Consider the following 19,534-nt stretch of genomic DNA (forward strand, 5'->3'; position numbering starts at 1 on the left):
TTAATGAATAGTCATGCTATTGGATGATGAATTACAAAGTAAGAGATATGTTTAAAAGGGGAAAAAATATGACAACAAAATACCATGGCCCTATGAGACTGCAAAACAAAGAAAAACAGGCCCTGGACTTGGCGTTAAGGCAAAGTTTCCTTGAGGAAGTGACTCTTGAGCTCAGTCTGAAAGATGAGCAGATGTACGTTTATTCATCAGACATTTATTATGCTGACCAAGTGCTAGCATTGCCCTAACCCTGAGGATGCCCTGGTGAACAAGACAGGCAGGGCCCTTTCTGTGTTGGAGCTTCTGTTCTCCTGCAGAAAACCTGACAATAAACAATGAACATATAAATAAGAACACCTCCAGTAGTTAAGTGCTATCTGAAAAACAAGAAGGAAAAAAACAGCCAGAGGTCATATAGTGCCTAGAGGCTGGAGAGGAAAGTTGGCTTCTTGGAAGACATAAAAAACTAAATTTAAATGAGAAGTCAACCAAGAGATTGTGCATTGACTTTGCTTTCTAAGGTGATTAATTCCTTGAATGGGGTCTGTTTGTTTATTGCTGGCAAATCCCAGCATTTGCATGAAGACAGTGAGTAGTGCTGATAAACACCAGGCAACAGCTAGGGCCGCTTCTGATCTTTGTTCTTTTTTTATGCCATAGGCCCAGAAGCCACGACAGATGAATGCAAGCCTGTGAAGTGGTGTGCGCTGAGCCACCACGAGAGGCTCAAGTGTGATGAGTGGAGTGTTAACAGTGTAGGGAAAATAGAGTGTGTATCAGCAGAGACCACCGAAGACTGCATCGCCAAGATCATGGTATGTCACTCCAGCCTTCCTAGGGCAGCGTCCCTGTCATTGCTGCCTGCTGGCCCCCAAGACTGAGCTAGGGAGTGTTCCTGGGAATGATGCAAAAACCTGGCTCCCAGGAACCTTGCCCTGACTATGTGAGCACAGCCCCACCGGAGGTTCAGAATCTTTGAGCTTGTGGATCTGAAGGGTGCCCACAGGGCTCAGTTTCCTCCTTGTATGAGTGTATGGTGAAAGGGCAGGCTGAGTGGTGCCTGCTTAGGGAGGCTGGACCATGGTGTGGGTGTCCTGAGACCAGTGGTGTGCCACGATCACTGAGGTAAGATCCTGAGTACTTGGTAGGATCCAATCAGGTACAAATTTGCTTTGTTGATCAAAAGAGTATCCTAGCCGGGCATGGTGGCATGCACCTGTAGTCCCAGCTACTTCGGAAGCTGAGGCAGGAGGATTGCTTGAGCCCAGGAGTTCAGAGCTAGCAACTTAGCAGGACCTTGTCTCTAAAAACATTTTTTTAAGAAAGAATATTCCATGTTGGCTTACAGAGAATTTTTAAAATCCTGAATGATATAAAGAAGAAATAAAAAGTACTTATAATCATGTAATTCAGAGAAAATTCCCTTATTGGGATCATTTCATGTAGGTTGCTTGCTACCTTTTACTCACTCACAGTATCTAGTAAGCTTTTCCCATATCATAAATCATTCTTGTAAAACCTAATCTGGAGCTTCTGTGTTAGTGCACACATTGAGATGGGGGAGTATGGTTTGCCTAGAGAGAACATGAAGTGCCAAGCTCCACTCCCCCTCCTCCCCACATTTCTTGCCCTCTGTGTCTCTTCCATTTGGCTATTCTTGAGTTGGATCCTTTATAATAAATCAGCAAATATATTGAAACAAAGATGCATATTATAAAGGTACTTCCTGCCATTGTCAACAGATTTTTGCTGAAATATGTTAATTCTACTTTTTGAGCACTTATGAATAACCATGTATCTTCAGAACTATCTACCATGAAGCAAAAAGGGACCATCAACCTCATTATTTTATATTTCATACAATTTATAGATATCACTTTATGCTATTTTAACATACATTCCATTTTAATTTTTGTCTGAGTCAAGACAAGAAAAACCAAACTAAGTTAAAGCAAAGCCTACAAATTCAAAACCTGAGTCTATACAAATCTGTTAGCAGTTTGAGTGGCTGGGCTTCAATATTATACTCTGGATGTGATACAATAGATAAAGTTTTTTACGTCTGTAAAAAAAAGGAAGAGCAAAAGACTCTTGGGAACATGTGAAATCTTAAATGAAGATTAAGTACAACCAAATGGAAACATATTTTAAAAGGTTCTTCTTGGACATCATAATTTGCTCTCCTATGAAGATGTCATCGTTTGAGCCTTTAATGTTGGAAATAGCTTACAGATGTTGGGGCAGAAACCAAAGACCAACATTGCCATGTTCTGTGAGACCACGTCCAAGTGGATGATTGCTGGATAGGTATGTTTCATGCATAACATTTAGTTCATAAAATTATATGCTACTTTAGGAGGTCCAGGGCCCATGGATTAATGAAACAAAAGTAACCAATCTCATTGCTAGTAAAGAATTATTGGAAACAAAGTTGAAAGACATAGTTTATTTGGTCCCACACCTGTGACACATCATCACTGTCAATGGGAAGCCACTGACCTGTCCCAATTTCCCAAGGTTGTTATCATGGACATCATGGCTGCAGTAGAAAGTGAAGGTGAGTGTGGAAAACAGATCCCAAAGTGACCAGTGCCCTCAGTTATTGCAGTAATCATGTTCATGAGTAGACACACAGGACTTCCAAAGGGAGTCATCATCTCGCATAGAAACATCATTACTGGTATTACTGGGATGGCAGAAAGGATTCCCAGACTGGAGGAGGAAGATGACTACATTGGATATTTACCTGTGGCCCATGTTCTAGAATTAAGCTTTGAGCTTCTTTGTTTTTCTCATGGATGCCTGCTTGGCTACTCTTCACCCCAGACTTTAGTGGATCAGTCTTTCAAAGTAAAAAATGGGCTGCCCACTGTGGCATGCGGCTGTAGTACCAGCTACTCAGGAGGCTAAGGTAGGAGGATTGCTTGAGCCCAGGAGTTTGAGTCCAGCCTGGGAAACATAGTGAGACACCATCTCAAAAAAATAAAAAATGAAAAAATAAAAACCAGAAGCAAAGGGTGTACTTCCGGGTTGAGACCAACACTGATGGCAGCTGTTCTGGAAATCGTGGATCAGATCTACCAAAATGTCATGAATAAAGTGTATGAAATCAGTAGTCTTCAACATAATCTGTTTATTCTGGCTTATAATTATAAAATGGAACATATTTCAAAAGAGCATAGTACTGGATTGTGTGACAGCTTTGTTTTCTGGAAACTGTGAAGCTAGCTAGGTGGAAATATTCAGCTTTTATTGTATGAAAGTGCTCCACTTTCTGCAACATGCAGCAAGTTCATGAATACAGACTCACTGAACCTACAGGGGCTGGAATAATTACAGATGTGTGGATTACAAGACTGGCAGAAGTGAGAGTCCCATTAGTTTGCTGTGAAATTAAATTAAAGAACTGGGAGGAAGGTGGATACTTTAATACTGAAAAACCACATCCCAGAGGTGGAATTCTTATCGGTGGCTAAAATGTGACAATGGGATGCTACAGAAATGAAGCAGAAACAAAAGCTGATTTCTTTGAAGATGGAAATGGACAGAAGTGATTATGTCCTGGAGATGCTGAAGAGTTTGATGGTTGTTTACAGATGATCGATCATAAAAAGGACCTTGTAAAACTACAGGCAGGAGACTATGTTTCCCTTGGGAAAGTAGAGCCAACTCTGAAGAATCTCCCAGTAATAGATGACGTTTGTGCATTTGCAAACAGTTAATTGTTCTTATGTCATTGGATTTGTTGTGCCAAATCAAAAGGAACTAACAGAACTAACTTGAAAGAAAGGACTTACAGGAACTTGAGAGTAGCTGTCTAACAGTTGTGAAACAGAAGATGAGGTGCAGTAGTCCCCCTTGATGTGAGGTTTCGCTTTCTTGGGTTATACCTACAGTCAACCGTGGTCCAAAAATGTTAAGATATTTTGAGAGAGAGAGAGAGCACATTAACATAACTTTTATTATAGTATGTTATAATTGTTTTATTATTGTTGTTGTTAATCTGTTACTGTGCCTAATTTATAAACTTTATCATAGGCTTGTATGTATAGGAAATAAACATTGTGTAGGGTTTCAGGTTCCAAGACTGGGGGTCTTGGAACGTATCCCTTGAGGATAAGAGGGGACTACCATACTTAAAGTACTTTCTGAAGCTGCTATTTGAGCGTGTCTGAAAAAGTTTGAAAATCTATTAAAAATTGGTTTGAGCCCTGACCCATGAATCCTGAAACTGGTCTGGTGACAGGTGCCTTCAAGCTAAAACACAAAGAATTTAATACACATTACCAGGCAGACTCTGAGCGAATGTGTGGAAGAAATGATTTTTCTCTTTTGGCATCAGTTTGCTACAGTGAGCTCAAATCAAATAGGAAATTATTTGAAATGCATGTTTCAAACTGTGAGGCAAACTCCATTCCTCATATTCAACCTAGATTTTTACATCTTAAGACATCACCATTTTCAACAGACAGGATTAGTAAAATAGTAGGAGAGCAAACTTGTGTCTGTCTTTTTCCTTTTCCCCTCCTACAACTACCTTTACCTAACCTGTGACTGTATTGTCAGTATAAGGAGTTTTCTGAATCATAGTGAGGAAGCAGATTTCTAAAACCTCAAGTTTCTAAACATGACCTATATGTTCAGTTTATGTTTAAAGTTTGGATGTGTAGAGGGAGTTATTGAAAATATATAAAGTGGCTGTTGGGGGGTGCTTTTTAACTTACAGTATTAAAAAAATGCAAGGCTATTGATGTGAAATTACATACATTTCAAATGCTTATGAATCAAATCATTATTGAGGATAATATTTGCTGATGTGTAATTACTATCTTGAATGAATTGAGAGAAATAAATATAGCCATACTTACGTTTTAAAGGAAAAAATGATATTTTAATACTGATATCTATTCCATAGCATGGATGTGCTTCCACTTATTTAGCTATTTGTCTGTCATTGAGCATTTAGTTTAATTTTCTTTTTGCTATTATAAATCACACCTGTTACTTTTGCCCACTTACACATTTTGTCCAAATAGTTGCCCACCAATCTGATTGTTCTTTTATGGTTTATTACTAGAAAGTATGTTGCCAGGCCAAAGGGAAATCTTACCAACCTTGTTGAATCTAAGCATCTCTGAAATTTGGGGCTTACTAGAGCTGAGATTTAGAACATTTGAAAATATTTGACTCATTCATTAAACATGTTGTATGCACCAAACACGGAAATAGCACTCAGCCAAGGAGGCTGACATTAGAGGCTAGAGCCCCCCTTCAGAAGGTGCTGTGTTCCACAGCCACAGCCACGAGTCCCTGACTCCACTCATCCATCTGCACATGAGAATTCTTGGTGTCAGAAATGTGTCGTAGGAGTGTCTCTGGGACAGTGTGTCCTACGAGAGGGCAAGAGGACTGAATGTGGGTCTTTGCTCTTGAACTAGGCACCTGGAGTTGATGATCAGTTCATGATGGTTGGGTGAAAATGAGAGTACATTTGATTTTCTCTGCTGAGTGTGCCTGGCTGATCCTTTGGGGGTTCAGTATCAGCATCTGCTGTCTCCCTGGCATTCATGTGCTGGAAAGGCTGCTTCAAGGAAACAGCTGGAAAAGTGGGTGGCACAGGAAACAGCCTCTTTTCATCTGCTGTGATTTGCCGTCTTTGCAGAATGGAGAAGCTGATGCCATGAGCTTGGATGGAGGGTTTGTCTACATAGCGGGCAAGTGTGGTCTGGTGCCTGTCTTGGCAGAAAACTACAATAGTAAGTGGTGGGGAGCACCTCTCTGTGTTTTCTTCCCTCGGGGCCATGGAGAGAGGAGATGGAAAAATCACAGCCTGATTCATACCACAGCTGCCACAAAGCTTTCCCTCTCTGAGCACCTCCTACTTTGCAAGCTCTGGGCTCCTTCATCTCAAATCCCCACAGTCATCTTGAAGGTTGGGAGTTATAGTACATTCCAGAAATGGGAAATGAAAGTTCTGCACTGGGAAGTCCTCACTAAAGATGACCCCATTGCAAAGGACAGCTGGGATTTCTGGCAGTCTTCCAGGTTCCAAAACTCACACTTCTCTCACTGCCCTGTTGCTAGGATTTAAATATAGTTGGCTAGCACTCCTCTGTGGGCTCAGTGCAGACAGAGCAGGAAACTTGACATTCGCAGTTTGTGGATAAATTCTAGAGGCCAGGAGGTGAAATGGACTTGCATGATCCAGAGAGTCTGGACTTGTTGGGAATTGATGACATGTATAGATAATTTTCTCTGACTTTCTTTATTCTTACCTGCAGCATAAAAAAAAGGCATGGTTTCCCAATCTATAAATCAGGGTTTAATGCCTTCTTCATTTTCTTTTCTCCTGCAGAGAACGATAATTGTGAGGATACACCAGAGGCAGGTGAGTTTTAATTGGTAACCTCTGGAGTTAAAAGATAAATTCCCATTGTTTTAGTGAATTGGTTAGATTTAAAATTCAAGTATATAAGGTGCTGTAAGAGACCAATTTTCACAATGCGAGAGAATCATGGAAGGATAGTAATGGATAATGATGGTTATCCCTTTACACTTGCCATGGCTTGCACACAGGATTTTTCATTTAATGCTATAAGGTAGGTTTTGGCATCCTCTAAGGATACACAAGTGGACCCTAAGCTGAGGGAGTTTACAGACAGATCGTCTAGGATTATACATCTAGGAAGGGAAATCCAGGTCTTTCCCACTGATCCTCACCTTACATGACATGAGGCCTGCACATTTTCAGATAAGAGTAAGCACCAACCAAGGAACTTTGCTTATTTATTCCTTACAGGGCTCAATAGAGAGCCTCACACAGGCAGATATCAAGGAACATAAAATTATCTGACCTTCTAGCCAGGGCTGGGTCCAGGAACCCAGGCCAACCTGGCTTCTCACCCAGGGCTCTGGGTAAGGGTACATCTGAAGAAACAGAGCAGGAGCAAGTCAGGAAGTCTTAGACACCAAGGCGAGCACTGGCCCCCTATGCTCAGGCCCCTGCAGGTCACATTCCAGACAGCCATTACCGTACAAGTCTGTCCTTGCCACTTCCACTGATTATAACCTCCCAGCCTCTCCCCATCACTTGGGGAGCTAAAGCCCTTCAGCAGATATAGAAAAAGCCATTCTTATTCTATGGATAATAAAGATTCTGTTTTCTGTTGGAAACTGTAATCTCAATTAATTAAACTGGCAAACTGAAATCATAGGTTGATGTTCTATTTCCCATTTTAAGGACCAGTATATATTTGCTGCTGAAAATGGAAGCTGACTTGATATTGACATTTTCCATTTTGCATATTCATTTTGGTATAAAACTGTATTCTCCTTATCAGAAAATGTTTGGCTCAATTTTTCTCTTTTGCTTATTGATCTTTTACTACTATATCTCAACACATGTTAATTTATGAAAGTTTGTGCTTACATTAGCTGTTTCAGTATCCATTCCTCTGATAGGACTCATTGGATGGTGAATTGCTGGCTTATAACTTCAGTGACTTTATGCACTTAGGGAAGGGTTATACACCCAGCCATTGATCTAATGATGGTGTTTTCACAATATTTTGTTTTTAAAGTTCAGATTAATCTCCTCCTGACAGAGTTCCTTGTACTTCCCCTCAGTCAGTTACTGGGAAGATCCTCTCAAGACACAATGACTGATTGAGGATATCTTTGCTTCCCTAGGGAAATTGATTGGAAGCAGACACTCTGGAAGCCCCAGAGGTGTTAATACATCCTTTTCTGGTGTCTTTCTTGTAGGGTATTTTGCTGTAGCAGTGGTGAAGAAATCAGCTTCTGACCTCACCTGGGACAATCTGAAAGGCAAGAAGTCCTGCCATACGGCAGTTGGCAGAACCGCTGGCTGGAACATCCCCATGGGCCTGCTCTACAATAAGATCAACCATTGCAGATTTGGTGAGTGAATATTGGGAAGGAGGGCTGGTGAGGGCCATGCCAGAAAGCAGGGTCCTGCCTTAGGGAAGAGGAGTGTGGCATAAGATGCTGTGGGCTCTGGTTCTAGAGAAGTAGAATTTGGTCAAAGAACAGTAGAATTTGCTGTCCTCAAGGACATAGCAACAAGGGCTGGAAGGGCTGGAACTGGGTTGCTGAGTTGGGACGATTCATTTAGGTTGAACATATTAGCATGAGTGAATATACATTTATCTCTCATGAGAAAGACCAGAGGTGAGCAGTGCATGGCTGGTATGGTCATGAGAAACCCAGGCTCCTTCACACTTTCTGCTCCTCTATTCTGAGCATAAGACTTCCATCTTCAAGGTCATCCCATGGTTGCCATCGCATCCATGATCCAGGCAGCCCCAATCACCAAGGGGTTACAGCAAATGGAAGTTTATGCCACCTTTTTAAAGGAGCTCTCTAGGAAGTCTAACCAGTTATTTCAGCAAACTTCTCATTGCCCAGAACTTAGGTACATCACCATACCTAGCTGTAAAAAAGAAATGTAATCGTTCATCTGGAAATGTCCCTACCCCAGATAAAACCAGATTTTTGTTACAAAGTACAAGGAGAAACAGATATTGGGTAGACAAGTAGCAATCCCTGCCACAAGGTTTTGTATGGTATGTGAGTGTGGGTGATCCCGGGTCTCTTCATGGTGTTGGCAATCTCACCAAGTCCCTACCCAGCTCCTAGGACCCTTCGAAGCAGTAGAAATCACCTTATTTTCTATGTCCTCTGAATATCACCAGGTATGAGCTTCTTTCTACCCCGCTTAAACTTTTAAGTGTAAGTTCTCCCACAGACAGATGTTTTCCAGTGGTTCTGACTTACATTAGCTTCCTAAGTACTTTGTCCCTGCCACCTCCAAATTTGGGCAACTCTTTAAAAAAGAAAAGGCCTCTAAATCTGGTTATTAACCCAGAAAACCCTGTGGGGTCGGGGAAGTGGTGATGAGAGTATGTCTCTGTACCAGGGTGCTTTGTGACACCACTTAGACATGAAGCAAACTGTGGCCAAGGTGACATTCAGAAAACTCAGGATCCCCACTGACAAAGGCACTACCTCTGCTCTCCCGAACCTCCTAGCACTTTTATGGCCACAGGAGAGCAGCTGAGCTGCAAAGAAAATTCCCCATCCCTTTCCTGAGGTTGGAGATGTAGCAAAGCCTCTTCTAATGAATGGCAGGGAATGGGGACATCTGAAAACAGGTGGCACAAGCTCAGGAAGCAAGACCTTCAGTCTTCATCCTTTTTCTGTTCCCTTTCATGACATTTTTCATCTCTTCTTTGTTTAGCGTAGTGATGACATCATTATTGTGCTCAAATAAATCCCCTCTGCCCTGAATTGTAATGGTCATTAACTCCTTTTCCCAATCTCAATAGGTTCCCCTTTAAAGCCTATAGCCTGGCAAGTCCTGGGTTGGTGGTGGCTGGTCACAGAATTAATGAATATGTTCTACTTATTATGGGCCATGCAGCCCTGTTATCTCTTAAATAAAAGCTGCTTGCATTGACTCAGGAAAAGCTGACTTCCTCTTGTCCTTCTGCGCAGATGAATTTTTCAGTGAAGGTTGTGCCCCTGGGTCTAAGAAAGACTCCAGTCTCTGTAAGCTGTGTATGGGCTCAGGCCCAAACCTGTGTGAACCCAACAACAAAGAGGGATACTACGGCTACACAGGCGCTTTCAGGTGAGTCTTTTAACCCTGAAACAAATAGAATAATCTACAAGCCTTGGCCAGATTTCTTTTAGGAACTAAGGTAAGATTCTTAGGTTCCTATTCCATTAGTGTGGCATGTATTAAGAGAGTATATTTCACAACCAGATATAGAGCCACATGGGGAGGGGCAGCCAGACTCCCCCAGGATGCTGACATGGCTGTCAAAGACAGCAGAGACTTGTGTTTGGTACAGTTTAGCAGCTTTCAACGGGTGATTTGACCCCCACGGGACATTTGGCAATGTTTGCATATATTTTTTATTGTGACAATGTTGGTGTGGGGGAGGAAGTGCTACTAGCATCTAACACATAGAAGCCGCTAAACATTCAACAATGCACAGCATAGCACGGTACAACAAACAATTATCCAGCCCCAAGTGTCACTAGTGCCTCGGCAATGATACCCTACTGTAGTTGAATAAACACTGAGTCGAGAGTTTGGCTCAAGCTTTTCCATGCACCTCTGGATAATCCAGAACAATACTCATCTGGAAATACAGAATAGTACATGATTCCTAAATTCCTAACTACAGTTGTACTTTATGGAGTGCCTATCATTCATTTTCATAGAGACACCTGTGTACCTTGCTTTTTTTTTTTTTTTTTGGAGACAGGATTTCTCTCTGTTGCCCAGGCTGGAGTGTAGTGGCACACTCATGGTTCACTGCAGCCTCAACCTGCTGAGCTCAAGCGATCCTCCCACCTCAGCCTCCCTAGTAGCTGGGATTACAGGCATGCACCACCACACCCAGCTAATTTTTGTATTTTTTTTGTAGAGACAGGGTTTTGCCATGTTGCCTAGGCTGGTCTCAAACTCCTGGGCTCAAGCAATCCTCCTGTCTTGGCCTCCCAAAGTGCTGGTACTCACAGGCGTGGGCCACGTCTGGCCCTACCTTATTACTTTTTAACTACCCATTCTGCTTTAGGCCTTCTGTTATCTGGTAGTTCATGAATCTATGAACTGCACAATGATGATGGTATTATAACTGAGCTTCCCAGTAATGATGTAAAAAACAAAGGTCATTCCTATTTGCCAGTTAGAGCCACTTTGTAAGTTAGATTAAGTACAATTCACATTCCCCAAGTTTCTAATTTCACAAAGTAGAGCATGTTGTTTTCACAAAGATTGAAGAGTTTGGGGGACTTAAAATAGAGTTCCCCTTTGCATTTCTATACCTTGTCTTTTTCTGGTGATAACATATGTTTGAGAATTATAGGTCATGAGAAAAGGCTCAAATAACATGTATGTATAAACATGCTTAAAATAAACGTGTATAAAGGCTTCTTTTTCTAAACATGTCTTATAAAACTTAGCTATGAAGTAAAATGTACCAGACTGATAAAAAGACTCCAAACTCCAAAGAAAATAAAATTAAATCAATATGTGGCACAATAGGTACCCCGTCTTCTCAGCTAGCTACCCCCAAAACTCTTGAACCGATGCAGTAATAGGCAGGTTCTTTTCCTTGAAGCAAGGGGATTAAAGTACATGGAGAGCGGGGTTCGGTCCATTGTCCAAAAGTCCAACCCACTCGGCTCATTGAGGAGGGCCTTGTGTAGATTTTGAAGTACACACTAGTTCATCATCTGTGTGGTATGCCCTTTCAAAGGACTGGAAGACAGTCAAAATTAAAATTAGAACCCTACTAACCAGAGTTTATTTTGTTATTATTTCTTTTCTGAAACTTCTTGGGGACTTGTAGCTCAGAGCTGTGTTACAACCCCCAATACCACACCCAGAGATATGTGGCCTGGGAGTTAGTAGAGTCAGGTGCCTTTATGCCATGTTTTGCCATGTTCTCTGCATTTCTCAAAAACAAAAACAAAAAACCCCACAACATAGCAAATGCTCCATAAATGTTAAAATTCTTTTTCAAAGGAATGAAGGACAGCACAAATTGCAATTTGTGATGGAGTTTCAGTCTCTCACAAATGTTGCCTAGACATTCGCCTTGTACGAGAACCTGAAGGAACTGAGTTTTTCATTCATATGCTGGGGGAGGCATCACCTCACTGAAAATCAATTCCCTACTATCCTTGTTGATGTCAGGGAAATTATGTCATCTCTCAGAGAAACAGTACAAAAAATTAAGATTTAGTATGTGGAACTGAGATTGTACAACTACAATCAATTCAGACTGTTTTGTTTTTGTTCTCTTTATTCCTTACATTGCTTACTGTTAGAATGGAAGTTACAGTTGCTGTTTTCAGATGGCTGTCCTGAATCTATAAGGTAGCCCCCTGAATGACAGATAAGTCACTCTGACCGCCTTTTTTTTTCTCTCCCACTGTCTGGACCTCTGCAGGTGTCTGGTTGAGAAGGGAGATGTGGCCTTTGTGAAACACCAGACTGTCCCACAGAACACTGGGGGTAAGTGCACCTGCTCCTCTGTCCCCCTAGATCACTAGATCCTGGTCACTGGTATTCACTTGTATTCAGGGATGCCTTTGTGGAAGTATTATGTACACTGTCAGACTTCAAAGCTCTGATTCTCAATCTGTCTACTCAGTGAAGAGAGACATGTTCACCTGAGTGCGCAGAATGATCAGGATTATGGGGCCCCCAATGGCCCTAAATCCTCCCCAACACACACTCCCACAGCTGCAAGCCTTGTGCTCCTTTCCCCTAAATACTTCAATGCCTATTTCCTAAGAATAAGACAATCTCTTGCATACCCACAGTATGATTACCAAGATCAGGATATTTTACATTATGTGGATTTAATACTCGTCACGTCCACAGTCCACATTTAACTGTTGTCAGTTATCCCAGTAATGCCTTTTATAGCTATTTACTGTACTTCTGGGTTGTGTCCATTGAGAAGGCCTAGAGGCAATGGCATACCAGCAGGAGTAAGCACCAAGATATTGGCTTGTAAGTACTCTTCTTTGCTAAAAGGAACCAGAACTCCTTGGAAAAGTAGCTGACTTCAGGGCTGGGGCAGGAAAAATACATGCTGAGCCTAGAACAACACACTGAAGTGCTCAAACAGTGATGGGACATTCAAAGCATACAAGAACCAATTTGAAGGATCTCCTGTTGCCAAGTCTGGGAATTTTGAGCATTACAATAAATAATGATAGCAGTAAGGGATAATAGCCCATTGAAAGAAATAAGAATGCATGAGGCAATACTGATTAAACAAATGAAGAAGGGAAAACTAATCAATGTGGAAGGAATGATAGAGTTAGAAAACTATCACTTGGCAACCAATATATTGATAACTGATTCAAGCAAGAATCAATGGGTGTTAACTTGTGGGTGAACGTTGGACAGCCATAACATTAAAAACAAACAAAACAAAGCAAAACAAACATTGGCCAGACTGAGCACTCCACACCTGACCCCTCGGTATCACTAAGTGCTAGCAGAGCCCACTGGAATTCAGGCTGTGAATACTTCCCTGCCTTCTCTCATGTTCATTCCCCAACTCCTCACTTTTCCTGGGCAACTCATCCAGAATGAACCGGCTCAGCACCAGCCCCTCCAGGAAGCCTTCCCAGATGGCATACCCTGTCCTACAAGAAGACTCCTCTGTTCATATTGCCATTATGATTGAATTCACCACACTCTGTAATACACTTTGGCTACAGAAACTCTTTGAGCTCTTTTTCTTCATCTTATATTCCCAGAACCTAGTGTAGCACATAGTACACAGCAGTTGCTAAGAATTTGTTTGCAGAAATATTGGGTTGACTAATTTTCCTTTCTTCCCTCGTATTATTGTTTTTCCTTTAAGGGAGTGTTACCCTAAGCTTGGCTCTTTGCCACCCTTGATTTCTTTTGGTACTTTTCTGAGTAGAGCTCCCTTCTCTAAGCTTTGACTCTCTTACTCTTTGCAATGACTCAAAAATTCTTCCCTCCTGCATAGAATTAAGATAGGAGGCCTGACATCCAATCTCAATTCCATTCCAGTCTATTTCCCAAGGTGTCACTTTTATGTAGAGAGTACATTGGCATTGCAATTGTATTTTTTTACGTGTGTATATGGATGTCCTCATATATTTTAGTTGTATATATACAGTCCATATACAACTCAACTGTCCTCATCTTTCTGTCAACGTTCCCTCCTCTTCTCCCAGCCTCTATCCTTATAGAGAATCCTGCTATACTCCCTGGCCATCAGGCCTAGATTAAGTCTGTCAGTCAATATCTTATTTCTTCAAAATGTGTCTTTTTTCAAACTAAATTTTATTGTGTGTATTTAAGGTAGACAACATGATTTTTAAGAGCCAAAGTAATTTTGATGTATTGTAAGTTTGGGAACTACTGGTCTAATACCCCTGACTTAATATCACATTCCTGATAAATATTACTAAATGTAAGTCACATCATGTCTGATTCATCATACTTATATTTTGCACCTTCTTACCTTCTTCTGTTATTAATTTGTTGCTTTTTCAACTTATATTTTAGATTGAGGGTACATATGCAGGTTTGTTACATGGCATACTGCATGATGCTGAGGTTTGCGGTATGATTGAACCTGTCACCCAGGTAGTGAGCATAGCACACAACAGGTAGTTTTTCAACTCTTGCCCCCCTCTCTCCCTCCTCCAAAATCTATCTTAAGTGCTATGGTATATACAAGAAGGAAGACACAAAACCACGTGGGCTTTTTTTTTTTTCTTTTTTTTCTTTTTGAGATGGAGTCTCACTTTATTGCTAGGCTGGAGTGCAGTGATGTGATCTCAGCTCACTGCAACCTCCGCCTCCCAGATTTAAGTGATTCTCCTGCCTCAGCCTCCCAAGTAGCTGGGACTACAGGCGTGCACCACCACGACCAGCTAATTTTTGTACTTTTAGTAGAGACGGGGTTTCACCATGTTGGCCAGGATGGTCTCCATCTCTTGACCTCATGATCCGCCCACCTCGGCCTCTCAAAAGTGCTGGGATTACAGGTGTGACCCACCGCGCTCAGCCCACATGGGCTCTTTTATCTCAATTTGTGTGTGTGTGTGTGTGTGTGTGCGTGTATGTGCATATTATAGGTGTGTGTAGGAAAAAGAATGTTAGAAATGTACCAATTTTGAAGGCGTAGACTATGAAATTACAAATGCTTCAAAATTTTCTTCCCAATACTTACGTGGCATTTTATAAATTTCCACCAATAAACGTGTATTATTTTTATTGAAAAAGCATATTTTTAACATGCCCTTCTAGATGCCCTCCTAGCCAGACTGAATCACCTCCCATTTGATTTTTCTTAATTTTCTACCTTTAGGTTCTGGCTCATTCATTAACATCAATTTCCATTCATAAGTCCTCACAAACCCACTTTTCCTCTTGCCTGAGTGCCTCACATACCCTACTGCCTGAGATGGTTCCAGAGGTGATCTCCTCTCTCCCTTAGAAACACCAGGCACACACCTGCCCCCAGTCTCGCCTGCACTCTCCTTTCCTCCCGCAGAGAGGCATTCCTTTCTCCTCCTCTCATCCTACACACACTGTAAGAGACAACTGAAATCTTGCCTCCTCCAGCCAGCTTCTTAATTCATTTGTTCTCAAAGCCCTGGTTTGAGCTCACACAGCATCTAGAGTGTTTTACAAAATATAAAATATTATTATCCCTGCCCTGAATTTTTTGTTTTGGTATGTGTGTTATTTTCCCCTCCAATAAGATTGTGCCTTGGAGAGGGCTGAGAACATAGTATCATAGATAAATGAATAAAATAACATAAAATAAAATAAAAATACATATACCCTTTGAACTAACTATTCCACTTCTATGTAAGCACAATTATATGCCAGTAACACTCATTTTAACGCTACTTTAGTGGCAAAAAATTGTAAACACCTCAGATGCCTATTAAAAGAGGAATGGTTTAAAGATACTATTATAGCCACACTATGAAATATAATACAGTAGTTAAGAAGAACGAGCTTGATTTATATGTACTGACAAGAAAAATCTATAAGGTATGTAAACAGTTGAAAAAAAAGCTACAGAGTTTTACATTGGTCAAGATCTAACACTAAACAAAATTAGAAACATGTGAAATCCATATACACACGTAAAAAAATACATATAATGAGCCATGGATGGAAACTCGCAAATGTGATATTAAAGACTAGCACTATAAGACTGAGTGAGATTTGGAGAGTATCTCCCCAGCGGGGCACCTTGACCAAAGCCATCAGCTGAACCACCTTCTTCCTGTCCCTAGGAAAAAACCCTGATCCGTGGGCTAAGAATCTGAATGAAAAAGACTATGAGTTGCTGTGCCTTGATGGTACCAGGAAACCTGTGGAGGAGTATGCGAACTGCCACCTGGCCAGAGCCCCGAATCACGCTGTGGTCACACGGAAAGATAAGGAAGCTTGCGTCCACAAGATATTACGTCAACAGCAGGTATGGACCAGCCAGGGCCTCCCACCTTTTCTTCCTAGATGGCTATAGGCTATTCGGGGGGAGTTTACAACAAAGTGCAGCCATGACTCCAGCACTATCTTTTTGAAAACTAGAATTTCATGCATTGTGCATTTCATGCCATGCATTGTGGACTAGAGTATCAGGGTTCAAATCACAGCTCCACAGCTTCCTAGTTGTGCCATCTTGGGTATGTTACATAACCTCTCTATGCCTCAGCTTCCTCATATATAAAATTGTAATAATAATATTTTTACCTACTTCTCAGTTAACATGACTATTAAGTGAAGACATGCACCCAGACGGCATAGGAAAATTCCATTTCCTATAGGACGTGCTCAAAATATGTTAGCTGTGTAATTATGGAACTAGACCTCTCAGGCCCAGCTCTGCTTCTAGCTCCTGGTCACTGGTGATTAGATCTGATCCATGTACTCTTGGGACTAGGAATCTGCCTTTCTGCTCCCCCTAACCTTGTTCAGGGGTACCCTCATTTCCCCTACTCCTGTCCTTCCCGAAAATGAAGAAGACAGCTCCTGTTTCCCAGCGCTTGTTGATACGAGTCATGAAGAGTGGATTTCTGTTCCTCTTGCCTAGGCAGACTGAGCACTGTTCTCAACAGTCTGAAAAACACAGGACCCTTGCCCTCGGAGAGCCTGCCCTCTGGGGGAACAACCACTCAGGGCCAGCCTTGTTGAAGACAGGGGCTGCCTGAGTATTCTAATCCTAAAGGCCCCTCCACACACACACATCACCTTCCTTTTGGGCATAGCTGCCTGCTGTTGGTTCACCATTACCTTTTTTTAAAAAAAATAAGAGTATATTTAGAAGTCCTTTTAAGGTACATGACAATAATAAGCATTTAACATACATTTCCTAGCTGCTATATGGAAAGTTCAACATTTTGCAGTCATCATTTCACTTACAACCTTTGGAGATCTGGAGAAGCTGAGTGGCTTGCCCAAGAAAGGATTCAAAATGCAGTCAAACATGAACTTTTAAGAACTACCTCTGCCACTCCTCTGGGAGGGTTCACATTTAACATCTTCTTTGACAATAACATCTGAAGGGACATGTTATTGTCCTCTCATTTCCTATAAGCAGCCCCCAGTGAAGGGCAATGAAGTGGGGAAGAGAGGTCAGAGTAGGCAGGCATGGGTGTGGGTGGGAGGGACTTATCAGAGGAAGGTGGGACCAGGGATCCTATAGATGATTTTGGGGGCATCATGAAAGCATGGAGCTGGGGCCCTAAGTGGATAAATGGCAGATAAAGGAGGTGGAAAATTCCCAAGACATACTCTGTAGCTTCCCTTTTTCCCCAGGGCTGGTTCAGAGCTTTCAGACTCTTCTCATCCATGTGTTCCCAGCTGCTAAAGACCACAAGGTCCTCACGGACTTTCTGTTCACTTGACAGCACCTATTTGGAAGCAACGTAACTGACTGCTCGGGCAACTTTTGTTTGTTCCGGTCGGAAACCAAGGACCTTCTGTTCAGAAATGACACAGTATGTTTGGCCAAACTTCATGACAGAAACACATATGAAAAATACTTAGGAGAAGAATATGTCAAGGCTGTTGGTAACCTGAGAAAATGCTCCACCTCATGTGAGTAGGAGGAACAGCATGGGGAAGTGGCAACCAAACATGGTGGTGAGTGCTGGGGTGGTGGGTACAGGAGGGGTAGGCTGTGGCCCTTGGGATAGGACAACATGGACAAAATGAAATGGTGAGTGAACAATCTAAGCCCGGCACGTATGACAGGCTAGACTGTAAGGGGATACAGGCTCAGAGCACTAAGGTAGTGAACTTATTGGGCATAGAGAATTCCATCTTATTTCTAAGAAAAGGACTGGGTTTATGTGTACATGCCATTGCTCTGCAGTAAACTTTTGATTAGAGTTGCCTTGTCCAATATGGTAGCCACCAGCAAGATGTGACTATTTAAATTTAAGTTAATTAAAATTAAACTAAATAAAAGATGTATTTCTTCAATCCCACCTAGCTGCATTTCAAGTGCTCAACAGCCACATGTGGCTCCATATTGGTCAGCAAAGAGAATGTTTGCATCATCACAGAAAGCTCTTTCAGACAGTGCTGCTCTAGACAGCTTCAACAATGATAGGATAGGTTCTAGTAACCATAAAGTTGCTATGCATACTACTCATTTGGAACACCAGTTTCTGAGAACTGAAATAGAATAAAACACATCTTTGCAGTATAACTATGTTGGGTGTAACTGAGTCACCTGAAAAAGTTTGGAAGCTGGGGAATAACATGTGGTGGTGTAGGGCAGTTAGTCTTTCCACAGGAGTATGCAGATAAGGGAGTCTTGATCCTTATTAAAATGCTGATTCTCAGAGCCTTGAGATACTGATTTAGAAAGTCTGTGCTAGGTCAGGTATCCGCATTTTAAAAGCTGCCCCCATGTAATTCTGACGGAAGCAGCAATGTGCTTGTCTAGGTTCGCTATTGTGAGAATCAAGTTGATATTTACCTAACCTATATCCTCCACAAAAGCAGACAGTCTGGCTCTGCTCTTCTTTCCTCCATCCTTAGCCCACAGCACAGAAACTGGCACATTGCAGGTGCTTTTTGCTATGTCAGTTCCTCACCTGCTTAAAGAGGTCAGGGAGGACAGTCTTCCTGGGCGATTCCCGGCCTCAGGAACTCAGATGTGTGAGCCTCACCCATAAGAAACAAGGTGGAGGACCCTGTAGGGCAGGAAAATCATGTTAACAGCTTTGGCGTGGGCCACTCCCCAGGATAGGCACAGGAGCTGCGCAGGCAAGTAGAAAAGAGCACTGGGAGAATGGCCCAGTTCACGGAAGAGGAGGCAGCAAGTCTGCACACTTTGTACTATGCTGAAATTGTTCAATCACTCGACAGTTCAGAAATAAATATAGGAAGATTTTGAAAATCCTACCTCTCTGCTCTGCTCCACAGCACTCCTGGAAGCCTGCACTTTCCGTAGACCTTAAAATCTCAGAGGTAGGGCTGCCACCAAGGTGAAGATGGGAACGCAGATGATCCATGAGTTTGCCCTGGTTTCACTGGCCCGAGTGGTTTGTGCTAACCACGTCTGTCTTCACAGCTCTGTGTTGCCATGTGTGCTGAACAAAAAATAAAAATTATTATTGATTTTATATTTCAAAAACTCCATTCCTTCCTAAATATTTTCAACAAAAGGATTTCTTTATGCATTCTGCCTAAATACCTATGCAACTGAGCCCTTCCTTCTCAGCTCAAGATTCGTCTGGTCTTTCCCTACAGCTTTGTGTGTGCCATGGCCACACCTCCTGGGTACAGTTCAGGGAGACATCTTTTCTAAAAGGGTCTGCGTGATCATTAAAATATAATCAAATGTATACTGGTGTGTGTGTGTGTGCACGCGCGTGTGCGTGTATCATGCTAAGGAAGGGGCAAGAAGGAGGATGCAGAGTGAGTTACAGAGATCAAGTACTCAAGTGAGTACAGAAAGACTAC

The 19,534-nt window shown here is 42.0% G+C and overlaps 1 protein-coding gene and 1 pseudogene across 1 annotated transcript in view; both read left to right on the forward strand.

Moving 5' to 3' along the window:
• The window catches only part of TF (transferrin), a 31,660-nt gene extending 12,466 nt beyond the window's left edge, over window positions 1-19,194 (forward strand). Inside the window, exons 9-17 of the mRNA XM_008976094.3 lie at window positions 661-815; window positions 5,663-5,756; window positions 6,356-6,388; window positions 7,765-7,920; window positions 9,517-9,652; window positions 11,988-12,052; window positions 15,850-16,034; window positions 17,467-17,656; window positions 18,995-19,194. Of these exons, the coding sequence (XP_008974342.2) occupies window positions 661-815; window positions 5,663-5,756; window positions 6,356-6,388; window positions 7,765-7,920; window positions 9,517-9,652; window positions 11,988-12,052; window positions 15,850-16,034; window positions 17,467-17,656; window positions 18,995-19,029 (1,049 nt within the window). The 3' untranslated portion in view covers window positions 19,030-19,194. The remainder of the gene's footprint in view (window positions 1-660; window positions 816-5,662; window positions 5,757-6,355; window positions 6,389-7,764; window positions 7,921-9,516; window positions 9,653-11,987; window positions 12,053-15,849; window positions 16,035-17,466; window positions 17,657-18,994) is intronic.
• Window positions 822-5,656, forward strand: LOC103786760 (fatty acid CoA ligase Acsl3-like; annotated as a pseudogene).
• Window positions 19,195-19,534: the final 340 nt, after the last annotated feature.

Source organism: Pan paniscus, chromosome 2 (assembly GCF_029289425.2).
Source record: "Pan paniscus chromosome 2, NHGRI_mPanPan1-v2.0_pri, whole genome shotgun sequence".
NCBI classification, from domain to species: domain Eukaryota; kingdom Metazoa; phylum Chordata; class Mammalia; order Primates; family Hominidae; genus Pan; species Pan paniscus.